The following is a 13,856-nucleotide window of genomic DNA, read 5'->3' as shown; positions in this document are numbered from 1 at the left end:
AAAAAAAAGGTTTGATGTCTATTTGAAATATTACAAAAACTATTTAAACAAAACCTTTAACAATCATATGAAGAAAAAAAACTTATAAAAATCATTGTGAATTTCTGACATACACGTTAGGAATAAGGCACAGAATTAGAAAAACCGATGGATTAATATTAAAAGTCTAAACAAGTACTAAATAAGAAGAGCCTGGAAATTTAATTAAGGAAAAAAATTAACAAAAGAAAACGAAACAAAAATGTCGAAAAAAAAAAAAAAAAGAAAAAAGAAAAATCAAAACATCATAAAATTTATATTTTTTTTATCAGACGAAAAGGTTATACTAATCCAAACCCTTCGTAATTTTCAACAGCCTGGTTTAGTTTTTTTTTCATGATTTCGTACGTAGGATATTTAGGTAGATCAAGCAGATTGAAGCAAGTGTGGGCTACTGGCAAGTGGTCTCCATTATCACCCCCTGCAACGGACTGAATGACAAACTAAAACAAGAAAAAACTCGGTTCTTATAAAAGTGGAAATTTAAAACTAATAAAGCAAACAATAAAAAAAGAAACTTACTTTCATATTTCTGATTCCGAATATTGAGACTTTGTCACTGCCTGTTAGAAAAGCTAGAAGAAAAAAAAGTTTGCTCGGAAATGATCTTTAAACAGAAACGCGTCAGAAGTCTGTTAGTTAACAATATGTTTTTCGTGTTCACCCATGATCAACCTAAACAGCTGTTAGGTCGTTGAATGAGCTTATGAAATTCTCAGTAGGACATTCCTGTTTCTAATAAGCAAAAACCTGATCTTGATAAAATTAATCCCAGAAGACACTTCGCACAACTATTCTTAAAGCTATGGAAGCAGTTGGCTACAACAATTAATATACGCTCGTATTATAGTTTTTGGTTGTAATCAACTAAAATATAAAAATTCAATTTTGGCAGATGATATATTTGATAAAAATAAATGTATTTTTTTGATTTGATTTTGATTTGGTAAAATTTTTTACAAGTTTAAGACAAAACTTTTTCTAAATATTTTGTACAAAAGGTTTCTGGCTCCTGATGAACTAAATTATCTACGATGTTTATAAATTGTCTGTCATATTACATTCTCTTTTATAAATTGTCTGTCATATTACATTCTCTTTTATAAATTGTCTGTCATATTACATTCTCTTTTATAAATTGTCTGTCATATTACATTCTCTTTTATAAATTGTCTGTCATATTACATTCTCCTTTTATGACTTAAAGACAAAGACAAATAAATTTGAAAATTCACAAAAAACTCCTGTTCAAATACTGTACATAAGATACTTCAAATGCCAACATTCTGTTAAAAAAAATGTAATTACCAACATTCTGTCAAAAAAAAAAAAAAAAAATGTGATTACCCACAATCTGTCAGAAAAAAAAAAAATGTGATTACCCACAATCTGTCAGAAAAAAAAAACAAAAGAGAAAACTAAGAATGCTGTTTCTTGTATTTAGAAACAAGTTGTTTGAAACAGATTATGAGAAACTGGTAAAAACTGAACAGGAAATAAGAAATTGAAGTTCAATTATCACTCTAAGTAGTGTAGCAAACTAAAAATGTACCTAAGAATTTCTTTTTTGTATCCCGAGGAAACTCATAAAAAACTTTCCAGAAATTTTCTATCACTGGATGTTGTCTGTAATACTCGCCTTTATACTCAGCAACCTGCAAAATGTTTTAGGAATTGGTATACATATTTTCACAAATATTTATAATGAAAAACCAAATTAAATAATTGAAGAATCACTTTTCTTTCAACACTTTTGTTACTAGATAATACAATAGTTAAAGCATAGAATGATGGAGATTACTATAATTAAAGAATAGAATGACAGAGATTAAAATGATGGAGATTACCCTTTCCAGTTCATTGCAATCATAGTCTTGACAACCAACCATCATATTCATAAGTTCTTGAGGGTGAAAAAAATTTAAAACATTACCATCACAAACTTTAAAAAAACCATCAGCAAATGCTTGAAATTGTTTTTCTACTGAAGAGTTGATCATGTAGTCAATGTAGGCATTTACATACATTTCCCTGAATGTAAACATACAATCAAACCAATAATTGAAATTTAATCTAAAACACACAACTGATGTAGAGATACTCTTTTAACAATCATTTTTAATCACAAATTTTTATCAGAAATTCATTTATTTTTATCCCATGAAAAATAACAACTAAACACAACATTTTATTAACAACTTTGATATTAATTAAAAAAAAAAAAAAAAAAAAAAAAAAAAAAAAAAAAAGACAAAATTAAACCTGTTCTCAAGAGTTATTGGTATAGAATCACCATTAGGAACCAAGTTAACTTTTATTAATTCCCCAAATGATTCTTCAATGACCTTCAGAAAGAAAAGATTTCTCCAACAAAACTCTAAATATTTATCAGAAACACCTTCCATTTTATATTTATCAGAAACACCTTCCATTTTATATTTATCAGAAACACCTTCCATTTTATATTTATCAGAAACACCTTCCATTTTATATTCATCAGAAACATCTTCCATTTTATATTTTATATCACAAAAATCTAAACTAGTGGATAAAAACTAGACCAAGATGGTAATCAAACCACTTAGGTACTTTTTCTGCTTAAAATTTCAGTGTAATTCTATTTTCCTAATAGCATATAATCAAAAAAAAAAAAATTTAATAAATGTATGTATGTATGTATGTATGTATGTAATGTATGTATGTATGTATGTATGTATGTATGTATGTATGTATGTATGTATGTATGTATGTATGTATGTATGTATGTATGTATGTATGTATGTATGTATGTATGTATGTATGTATGTATGTATGTATGTATGTATCTATGTATGTATGTATGTATGTATCTATGTATGTATGTATGTATGTATGTATAATCAATTGAAGTTTATATCTCTCAAAACAAGAGCAAACTTTGTTGATAGTTAGCATAAGCTTATAATAACTTTAACATACTACTCTTCTGTTAAAATATTGTTAACTATTATCAAATCTCTAAAAGAAAATTATTAATAAAATTTATCATTAATTTTCTTTTATAAATATTTAGTTAATAAAAACTATTTAACAAGAGTATACAAATACAGCTTCAAAAAGGTTTTTCATCACTGTGTGCCTGCTTCGAATAAAAAAAGTTAACACATCACAAAGCAGAGCTAAACTGACCTGAAAGTTCATGTCAAAAATATCTTTGAAATCTTCTCCATCATAATCAAGTAAATATTGAAGATTTCTTACAAAAGAAAATGATATCTATAGTTACAAAAATATGCTTTAAAAAAACAAAAAAAAAATGAAATAAAAACTATTTAAAACATGGTAATTGCATACTTGGCAACCTCATACTGAATACCGCGAAAATCATCCAGGTTGACTTTCCTAAATTATTTAAAATAATATAACTATATATATCATCAAGATTGTCCTAATAGCCATCATATTCAACCATGATCTTTATCATCCTGATTATTGAACATGCTATTGATTAAAATGATTAAGTAAAAAAACTGTGTACTTTTTTAATAACTTTTTATAAAGACAGAGGGGAAAAGGAAAATCTATCATGGTTGAGTTGTAGATTGCCAAACCACAGATCATTCCAACGAACATGTACATATCTGCACCTTCAAAGGACTTTGAATAAGAAAACTTTATTCATACAAAAAACACTTTCAATACAAAAAGTAGTAAAAAACAAAAAACAAATTCTTTTTTTCAGTTTATGATTACTTAACAATGTTTTTTATTTTATACAGTTTATGATTGCTTAACAATGTTTTTTATTTAGCTAAAGATTTAAAAACTACAGTAGATTAATAACTAACATTTACAAACATGTTAATGTTAATGAAATATTTAAACAACATGGAAAAGAAATATACCTTTCGTTTAAACCAAACCACTTGAGATTCTTCATAAAAATCAAACATCCCATATTTTGGGTCAAGAATTTCTTTCATAAGGAGCAAAAAAAACTCCTGTATTAAAACAATACTTATAATTAATAATGATAACAAAATCAATGATAACAAAATTAATGACAATAATTAATAACAATGATAATGATAATAATAATAATAATAATAATAATAATAATAATAATAATAATAATAATAATAATAATAACAATAATAATAATAACAATAATAATAAAATTTCTCTATCGTTAAAAGGCATAAAGTAAATGTTATATACTTTGTTATATATTTTTAATTAATATACTTTAAACAATACTTTGTAACAAAGAAAATTTAATCATTCAAAGAAAAATTAATCATAGAAAAAAAAAATTAAATACTTTTTTAACACCTCCTGCATCTTCAGCTTCTTCGTCAGAAAACCGAACCTTGAAATTGGAAATTGAGTGAAATTGGTAGTTTTTAAAAATAATACAACAGCTTTTATTGTTGTTTTTTTTTTATTGTTTTTATTAAGTCAGTGATTTTATATGATGACTTTAAAAAAAAACTCTCCATGTGGATATCCAATCAACATCCAAATCATCAAAACTTGTGGATTTTTTTAAAATGTTATTAGAAGTATTATTAGTACAACAATAAATTAAAGTCATAAAATATTATCAATAATAAAATAAACATTTCAAATTCAACATAAAAAAATGATTAAAAAATGCACCTTGAGAGGCTTTTTTAATTCAATTGGTGATAAAGAGAGTATTTGACTGAGAGTATCTTCCACAATATGTGATCTTCTGATATCCAGTAGAAGTATGGGATTCAGTGAATTGATTTCACCTCTGCACAAAGTAGCAAGGTTGTATTGATGCAACTGAGTCATAACTAACTGCATAAAGATGTTGCAACATATTAACACAAATAATTCTTTTAATACTAATGTATGTATGTATGTATGTATGTATGTATGTATGTATGTATGTATGTATGTATGTATGTATGTATGTATGTATGTATGTATGTATGTATGTATGCATGCACACAATTATATAAATACTTTACATTTTTTTGAATGTCAGCCTCTTTCATCAGAAGAAACACTTTTGTTTTGACATCCAATATAAATGGGTATTGACAAAATACCAATATGTCCTAGAAGATTCAGTGTAAATTAAAAACCTCAGATAGGATCTTTGTGAAAAAAGAAAATTAAATATGGATTATCAAAAATACTTACAGGATCTAAGCAGTCATCTGGTATAGCTATCTTGCTACTAATATCCTCAATATAAAATGCATTGAAAGGAATTTTACTTTCAGACTCGTTTATCTAATAAAAGCAGTAGATTTTTTGTTTTATGGAAAAATCAAAAACATTGATTATAAATTACATTCAGCTATGTCAACAGAGATAATTATACTTTTTAAGCTGAAGTTCTTTAAGAGTTCAACATATTCTTTTAATGATAAGTTTAATTTTTTTTTCTTTTGAACTTTACTAAAGTTTTAAAAAATTAAACATTTTAAAATAAAATCTTTCCAAATACTCAAATTTATACCTGGTTTAGCTTCTCTAAAACCATCATGCAACTTTTTATAGCAGCATGCAAAATAAAAACCTTTAAATAAAAAATGTAAAAAATAAAAATAAAAAATAATAATAAAAATTTTTTTATTTAATTATTTTTAGAAATTAAATAAAAAAAATTTTTTTTAATTTTATTATTTAATTTCTAAATATAACAACTTAAACTTATTTAAAAAAAAAACAAACCGTCTGGCTTAAAGTTGGTAGAAACTTTTTATCATAGAGTTGCACAACAGATTTCTTGAAGGTCTAAATGTAAGAGAATCTTTTAAAACTTCGCTTCACGATTTGAATCACAAATAGACAAAGAAAAAAAAAGGAAAAAAAAAAAAAACAAACATAGCAAAACAATGATGAAAAATATAAGATAAAACAATAAAAAAAGACCAATAGAAGAACCTGTACAAGCCTCTCAAAAAAAGATGCAGGAAGAGATGACCACCACTCAACTAATAAAATACATCAAAAAAAAAATATATATCTATTAAAATTAAAATTAAACCCAAAGACCCAACCCTATTGGGTTTTTGCTAAAACAAAATCTCAGGTTTGGTACAATTGTCAGGTTTTGTACAAATATCAGGTTTGGTACCAATCTTCAGTAACAAAGTTAGATCAATTAAAAGTTATTTAAAAGTTTTTTTTTTTATTTCTACAGTTGCATTGTCTTATAAAATAGCTTAATTAACAATTAGATTTCTATTTTTTTTCGAATATAAAAAGAATTTGAAATAGAAATATTATTTTAAAATTTTATGAGCCACTAAATAGAAAAGAAATATCTTCAGAACTCTTAAGAAAGGTAAATAAAGAATCAATTCAATAAAAAATGATCTTGCTGATGATTGTGCTGTTATCCTAATTCAAGATGGTTGGAGAATGGTCAGTAATGATCCTAAAATTGCTCATAGTATTCATAATGGAAGCAAACCCTACCTCATTTCTGCAATTAATGGTGGAAGCCATTCAAAAATAACAGATTATTGCACTCAGGCTGCTAATAATGTAATCAAAATTGCAAAAGAAAGTTTCAATTAAGATGTGAGTGTAAGATAACTTTAGTATTTAAAGATTATATATATATATATATATATATATATATATATATATATATATATATATATATATATATATATATATATATATGTATACATGTATGTATGTATGTATGTATGTATGTATGTATGTATGTATGTATGTATGTATGTATGTATGTATGTATGTATGTATGTATGTATGTATGTATGTATGTATGTATGTATGTATGTATGTATGTATGTATGTATGTATGTATGTATGTATGTATGTATATGTATATATATATACATATATACATATACATGTATACATATATATATACATATATATATATATATATATATATATATATATATATATATATATATATATATATATATATATATATATATATATATATATATATATGTATACAGTCAGAGAAATAAGTGTCCTAACAAAACATTTTATTGTGAAAAAAAAACTTTGTCAGGTTATTTCAGAAAAACATATGTTTTTGATAAATACTTTTATAATTATTCTAAAAGCAAATTTAATCACGATTTTGTATAGCAAAAAATTAATCAACGGTAATTAACTAGCATTGCTAAAATTTAACGATTCCCAAAGGAGTGTTAAAACTTCAATGAAAAATAATTATCCGAACATGTTGTTTTGTAAACAAGTTTTGAAATTGATTAAAAAAAGTTTTAAATCAATTGTTTTAGAAATATTGTTTTACAACAAGTAATTTTTAATAATTGACTGATACTTTTTAAAATTCATTTGATTTACCATTGATATCATCAAGTATGGGAGTTAAAATTAAGGAATGGTCCTAAGCTCAGTGCAATTTGGTTATTGACTTATTCAAGCAAGGTAAAACATTTAGGTCAATAAATAAAGCAACTGGAATAGCATTAGGAACCATCAGCAATCTGATTAAAAGGTATAATATGTTTGGATGTGTGCAAAATCAGCCAAGATTTGGAGTTAAGTGTAAAACAACATCAAGAATAGATCAGCAAATTGTCAAGATGGTGCAAAAAAACCACTTTTTATCAGCACCAAAAGTGTCAAGCCTCCTTGAGAAAGATTTTGGTTACAAGTGAGCTCATGTACTATTCGAAATGGATTAAAAGAAAGTGAATTCAAAGCAAGAGTTCCAAGCAAGAAACCATTCCTTTCAAAAATCCATTGAAATGAAGACTTGCATTTGCTAAAAAATATGTAAATATGCTGGTATCATTCTGGAGGAAAGTTTTGTGGACAGATGAGTCAAAATTTAATTATGTGAAGTCCGATGGAGCTCAACAAGTATGGAGAAAAAAGGTGAAGCATTCACACTCAGTTGTATTCGAGGCACAGTAAAATTTAGTGGAGGCAATGTTATGATATGGGGATCGATGGCTTGGAACGGAACATGAAAACTGGATTTAATTGATGGAATTATGGACTCTGAGGTTTATGTTAACATTCCCAATAAAAATCTTCTGGCTTTAACTAAAAAACTGAGATTGGGAAAACATTTAATCTTCCAACAATGACCCTAAACATATGTTAAAGAAACCAAAAGAGTTTTTTATCCAAAAGCAAATCGAGTTACTTGAATGGCCGGTCCAGATCTCAATCCAATTGAACATCTCTGGGCTATTCTGGATGAAAAATGTGGCACACAATGTCTAAAAAGAAAAAAATAGCTAAAGATCATGCTCCAAGAAGCTTGGGCTGATATCGACAAAGAAATTAGTTGAATTGATACCATATTGACTTGCAAAGCTACCCAATGATACTTACTGTAACTCCCAATTAGATTGTATAAAGAGATACATATCTAATCACTCCATGTATGTTGACATTAGAGGTGAGCATATGGAGTCCATTGATCCTTCAATTGGAAGATTAATTGACAATCCATAAATACAGAGAGAAGCAATAAATTTACAAGCACAACTGAAAATTGTTGGTGATGCATTATATAAGGTTAATAACTTAGTTTATTTAGTTGCTGGATGCATTAAATTTGATGATAGTAAATATATTAAACTACATGCTTCTGATACCTTAACACTATTAATTTTATTTACATATTTATAAACTAAATTATTGTGTTTACTGTAGTTTCAGGCAGATGATACAATTAAAATATTGCATGTGATCCAATTTAAACAAATAACAAAAAATTTAGTTTTTATAAAATTTAATTTTTATAAAATATAAATTTTACCTGTTGGTAAAGCTTACATTTACATTTACTATTCTTATACCCTTACTTACATAATGATATTCTTATACCCTTACTTATATAATGATATTCTTATAACCTTAATTATATAATAATATATTCAATTTTTAATTTGGAAAAACAATGAATAGAAGTCAAGAAGAAGTTGAGGAATGGTTGAACAAAATCTATCCTGAATTTATGCCTGGCTACTATGCATTTAAACTAAAAGATGCCAATTTTTTTCCTACATATTTATTCAATGATAGTGTAAAAAGCACAACACCAGCAGAAAATTGGTGGAGAATTATAGAAATGAAGGATTTAAAGTCCTAAAAATTACCTGCAAATTTTGCAAGGTTTTTAAGGCAGTTGCACACTTTTCCAGCTAGTTCTGAATCTAAGAGCAAAAACCCAGCAAGTTGGGTTTTTGCTCTTAGATTTTTGGGAGGGTTTTTGGCCACCAAACCTGATTTCACTTAACATAAAAACAGATCTATTAAAAGAATTTAGTCACAAATAAACACAAAAGCTCACCTAAAACTGATTGTGAATTTTTTGGCAGGGAAAGTAATGAATTTGCAAATGGTATTAAAACATCCCACAATTCACCAGGATCAGAAAAGAAAGGCAACTCAGGGATTATTAAAAATACTCGCATAGCCTCAACATTTCTTGGTGATGAATTTAATGAACAAATTAGGCTTGATCTGATTGCTCGTATTAACTGTAGCAAAAATGTATATATAAAACAAAAGATTAAAAAAATTCAACAAAAATAAAAAAATTCACATGATAATAAAACACAAACTTTTTCTAACACTTAATAGTAACAATAAGTTCCCTAATTTGGAGAAATAAATACTTTACTGCATTTTTAAATATAACCCTTTTTGATGTAATTGTATAATATAATGATTTTATTATATGTATTTGTATATATGATATAATTGTATAAGGATTAATTTATAAGGCTGTAATTATAGGCTAAAGTTAAATTTCCAATCTAGTAAAAATCCAATAAAATCTTGTTTATGTTAAAATAATTCTTATGCCATACTTAATATTTTGTTTTTTCAACTTTCAATTTGTAAAGATTACTATTGGTATTTTTGTTTTATTGAAAAAAGAGATAATTTAACTTTGTTAATGCTGAACTTGAAAAATATCCCCATTTTTTGTTCATCCCCATTTTTGTTCATCACAGACTTTCTCTAGCAAAATGAGAGTTTTAGGTCCTCTTCAACTCATTTGAATTCTAAACACTATTTCCGTTTTTCCCTAAAACCTTTTAAAAAAAGAAATGTTATTTCAGTATGTAAAAATCTCAAATCAAAAATCCAAAGTATCAAACATCTTTATTGATGAGAAGATTCATTCAATGAACCTAACCAAAAGTATTTTCCTATTTAACTAACAAGTAATTCAAAAAGGATCAATCAAATATCTCTAAACTCAATTTAATTGAGTTTTTATAGATATGTGACAGATACTTTTCAAAGAAAATTTCAAACAAAACAATTCAAACTCTTATACAATTTATATTGGGTCTGGGAAAACTATCAGCATTTCTTTAGTAAAATACAACTGGTTTTATTATAGTGTGAAAATGAATTTACTTAAACTAAATCATTATTATTGACAACATTTCAGCATTTTTGGGTATAGCTGTGACACCATCAGTGAAAAATTTTTGTGGTTTCTGGTTGAACCCAATAAAGTGGTTTTCACAGGTTTTTTTTAAAACCTGCTTAATTCCATTAAGAGAATTCTGCAGTGATCAGAATAGGTGATAATCATAGGGTGCTATGCCTGGACTACATAGTGGATGAAAAAAAATTTCCCAAGCTTTTGAAATTTTTGATGAGTTATCAAAAAAGTGTGTGGTCAGTAATCATGATGAAAGACAACCCTTTTCCTAATATTCAATTTGGGCCCCATTCTTTCAATTGTGTGGCATAATCTCTCTAATCATAGACAGTAGAGTTGAGAATTAATCGTCTGACCAACTGGAAATAGCTCATGGTGGAAGATTCTCTTCCAGTCTTGCAACAACTCACCGTCCATTATCCATGATCTTTTATGCTTCTAATAGTCATGTGTCCATTTTTCATTCCTGGTTAACTACTATTGAAACTGCTGATGTCAGTGTTGTTGGACTTCTTCAAGAACTTCATCAGTTTTTTACTGATCAGACAACCAGAGCATTAGTTATCTTTCACATTAAAATTACCAAAACAAAAGCAAGCAAACCATTTCTGCACAATAGATTTTGATCAAGTATTTTTGCATAATTATATTGCAAAATAAAGTGAAATTTTTGATTTCTTTTCTTTGTTTTCAAATACAAACTAATTTCCAACCACTGCACAAATTTTGACATTGAAACAAACAAAGTGATATTCAAACTGTCACCTTTCCTATGAGCACTTAAATGAGCTGCTGCAATCTGTGTTTCCTAAGTTATTTGCCAATAGCACCATCTATCAGCAAAAACGCAACAAACTTTTTCTCAGAACCAATACATCTTATTGAAATGGCATAATATAATTCATCTTAATTGTTAATAATCATAAAATATATTGATTACATATTGATTTGATATGTTTATTTGTATATATATCTATTAATTTGTATTTAGGACAATTCAAATAAGCCATGAGACAAAATAATTTTTATACCCATTTTATATCTCATTGAGATTTCAATAAAAATGAAAAATAATGAAAAATGGGATTAGAATTCAGCACTGCAAAATTAAGGAGCTAAAAAAAATTTATTTGGGAACTTTGATGAGGGTCTATTTACTTTCTTTTCAATCTTTTAAATTAATAATATTTTCATAAGGTGTATTTAATAAATGTTAAAACTTTTTTTTTTCAAATAGAGAAATTAAAAACTTTTTTTTTAATATAAAAGCAAAATACTTTTTAATACTTTCTAAAAGTAATTGCACATACAACTTTGTTTACAGCACTAACAGAACAAAGTTTTTCAAGTGATGATCGAATTAAAAGAAGCTGCAAACCATGCTGCTTATCCGAGGTAGTTTCATGGATCTTTCTGTAATTGGAGAAAAATAAAGATTTTTATAATACTATAATTCAACACTATAATTCAACATTTTTAGAGCAAATTTTTTCATTGTGTTTTCATGAAAAGCTTGTTATTTTTAAAAATCTGTCAATTTTACCTCTTTAAAAATGATGCATTTAAACAGGCCTGACTTGAAAAATTAATTGCAAGTTTTTCTAGATGCCTAAAGAAAAAAAAAAGAAATTTTAGAAAACTTTGAAATATTGAATAAATTTTAAAAGGTTAACTTTTTCCTGTTTCTCTTGCTTTTACTATTTTTTTCTTTTCTATTTTTTTTATTTCTTTTGCTTCTAAGCTGGCATAAGAACCCAGTGTAAAAAAGGGGCCGGCTTTTAAAGTTCATTGGAAAATCTTTTTCATCAAGAGAAACTTTTTATGCAAAAGTAATTTGAAGAAAAGAGATTGCAAAGCACTAACAGCAGTGTTAAACCATTCAAATTATAAATCTTTTTTTTTTTTTTTTATAAAGATGAAATTTTTTTAAAAAAAAAAACAAACAAAAAAACAATTCTATCAGTTATAAATGTACTACATTTTCTTAACAAGCACTGACCTTCTACATAGCTCTTGATTTTTTGCTTCTTCTTTCATATCTCTTAAGATATCTTCAGTGATTCTTTGATTTAAAAATACTAAAGCATCTTGTTTGATCAAACTATGACATACAGGAGGATTACAACTCTAAAAAAAAACAGTACTATGGCAAACAACTTGTTATAAAATTTAATAATTTGATAATTTGTTATAAAATTTGTTTTAAAATTAACAAAATAGATTTGAGTAGACCTGGCCAAACAACCTGGAATTAACAATCAGATTAAAAAAGAATAGGAAATAAAAAAAAATTTTCAATTGCTTTTACAAAATGAAAACAATAGAATAGTGATGAACCCAACTTAACTTTTAAATATACCTGTATAGTTTCAACTAATGCAAATGACTGGAGACCTCCAGAGAATATTTCTTTAACAAACTTATCATCTTCATTATCATTTGCATCCTTCAAACAAGACTGAAAATCTGCCATGTATTCTTCAAAATCTTCTTCAAAATAGCAATTGTTTATTTCTTCATTTTTACTTTTGTATAGATTATGTTCAAAATAGGGATCTTGCTTCCATTTAGTCAATGTTGGAGTGTGTGTTTTTTGGTGTGAGTCAAGGCCTAATTGCCCTTTGACATTTAAACCAAAAGAATAAAGTTTATTCCCTTTCATGACATGAGCAAGAGTATGCTTTCGACCACAAGCAATCTGTGTGACCGTTGTTCCCATAAGGTCAACAACCTGCATAACAAAAAAATCGAAAAAGAGACTAATTTAATCCTTTGAATTCCTAATTTTTTTTTAAATTAGTACTAACTCCTTAATTAATTTACAAAGAAGGCATAAAAAGTGGTCTCAATAAAATTTAAACAAAAGTTTGTAAAATATATAATCTTTATTACTATTACTATCATTATTTATTATTATTACATTGAATATAAAAATACATAGAAATATAAGAAATTAACAAATTAGTATGCAATTATTCACTTAAATGTTTTCAGTGTGTGGTTTTGAAACATTCTCCAGGATGGAGACCAGGCTTCCTATCACAAGTTTCACAATAGAATGTTGTCTCTTTTCTCCCTCCCTGTATTTTCCGATTAGAACACACTACACAGTCTTTATGTTTCTTATGTGAAAAAATAAAGTGAGTTTTTTCATCTAAGCACTGGATGGTTTCACTTGAGGACAATAGCCTGGTTTTTGTAATGGTGCACAAAAATCTCCAATTAGAGCCATCAATAACTCTTCTCTAAATTTTCTGTGAGTTATTTTTTTATGTTTTCCCTTGCCGTGTAATTGTTATATATAATATATGAATTAACAATAGAGGTTTCCAGCCACCAGAAAAATAATTTCCTCCACCATTTCAAAGTTTTTTGTATAAAATATGTTGCATTTTGGACTGCGACATCCACTCCTCCCATG

General features: G+C 26.5%; 1 protein-coding gene across 3 annotated transcripts in view; it reads right to left on the bottom strand.

Annotated features, from left to right (window-relative positions):
• The window catches only part of LOC149888647 (putative E3 ubiquitin-protein ligase HERC4), a 28,622-nt gene continuing 14,766 nt past the window's right edge, over window positions 1–13,856 (bottom strand). For 2 of the 3 annotated variants that reach the window (XM_090087202.1, XM_090087203.1), the window contains 21 exons: window positions 12,795–13,166; window positions 12,435–12,562; window positions 11,979–12,044; window positions 11,746–11,848; window positions 9,323–9,512; window positions 5,944–5,993; window positions 5,731–5,793; window positions 5,516–5,575; window positions 5,194–5,286; window positions 5,019–5,108; window positions 4,678–4,845; window positions 4,340–4,387; window positions 3,924–4,019; window positions 3,557–3,675; window positions 3,373–3,420; window positions 3,208–3,274; window positions 2,302–2,384; window positions 1,887–2,070; window positions 1,592–1,694; window positions 562–614; window positions 1–482 (listed from right to left, as the gene is read on the bottom strand). In XM_090087202.1, the coding sequence (XP_089943328.1) occupies window positions 321–482; window positions 562–614; window positions 1,592–1,694; window positions 1,887–2,070; window positions 2,302–2,384; window positions 3,208–3,274; window positions 3,373–3,420; window positions 3,557–3,675; window positions 3,924–4,019; window positions 4,340–4,387; window positions 4,678–4,845; window positions 5,019–5,108; window positions 5,194–5,286; window positions 5,516–5,575; window positions 5,731–5,793; window positions 5,944–5,993; window positions 9,323–9,512; window positions 11,746–11,848; window positions 11,979–12,044; window positions 12,435–12,562; window positions 12,795–13,166 (2,346 nt within the window). In that variant the 3' untranslated portion in view covers window positions 1–320. Of the gene's footprint in view, window positions 483–561; window positions 615–1,591; window positions 1,695–1,886; window positions 2,071–2,301; window positions 2,417–3,207; window positions 3,275–3,372; window positions 3,421–3,556; window positions 3,676–3,923; window positions 4,020–4,339; window positions 4,388–4,677; window positions 4,846–5,018; window positions 5,109–5,193; window positions 5,287–5,515; window positions 5,576–5,730; window positions 5,794–5,943; window positions 5,994–9,322; window positions 9,513–11,745; window positions 11,849–11,978; window positions 12,045–12,434; window positions 12,563–12,794; window positions 13,167–13,856 lie in introns of those variants that run through there. The other variant, XR_016452448.1, reaches the window with a different exon arrangement.

This window comes from Hydra viridissima, unplaced genomic scaffold (genome assembly GCF_058129835.1).
Source record: "Hydra viridissima isolate aposymbiotic clone 2 unplaced genomic scaffold, HvirCarnegie_v1 scaffold_5, whole genome shotgun sequence".
NCBI lineage: Eukaryota > Metazoa > Cnidaria > Hydrozoa > Anthoathecata > Hydridae > Hydra > Hydra viridissima.
Note: the sequence above shows the minus strand (reverse complement) of the source record. Positions and strands in the feature narration are given on the sequence as shown.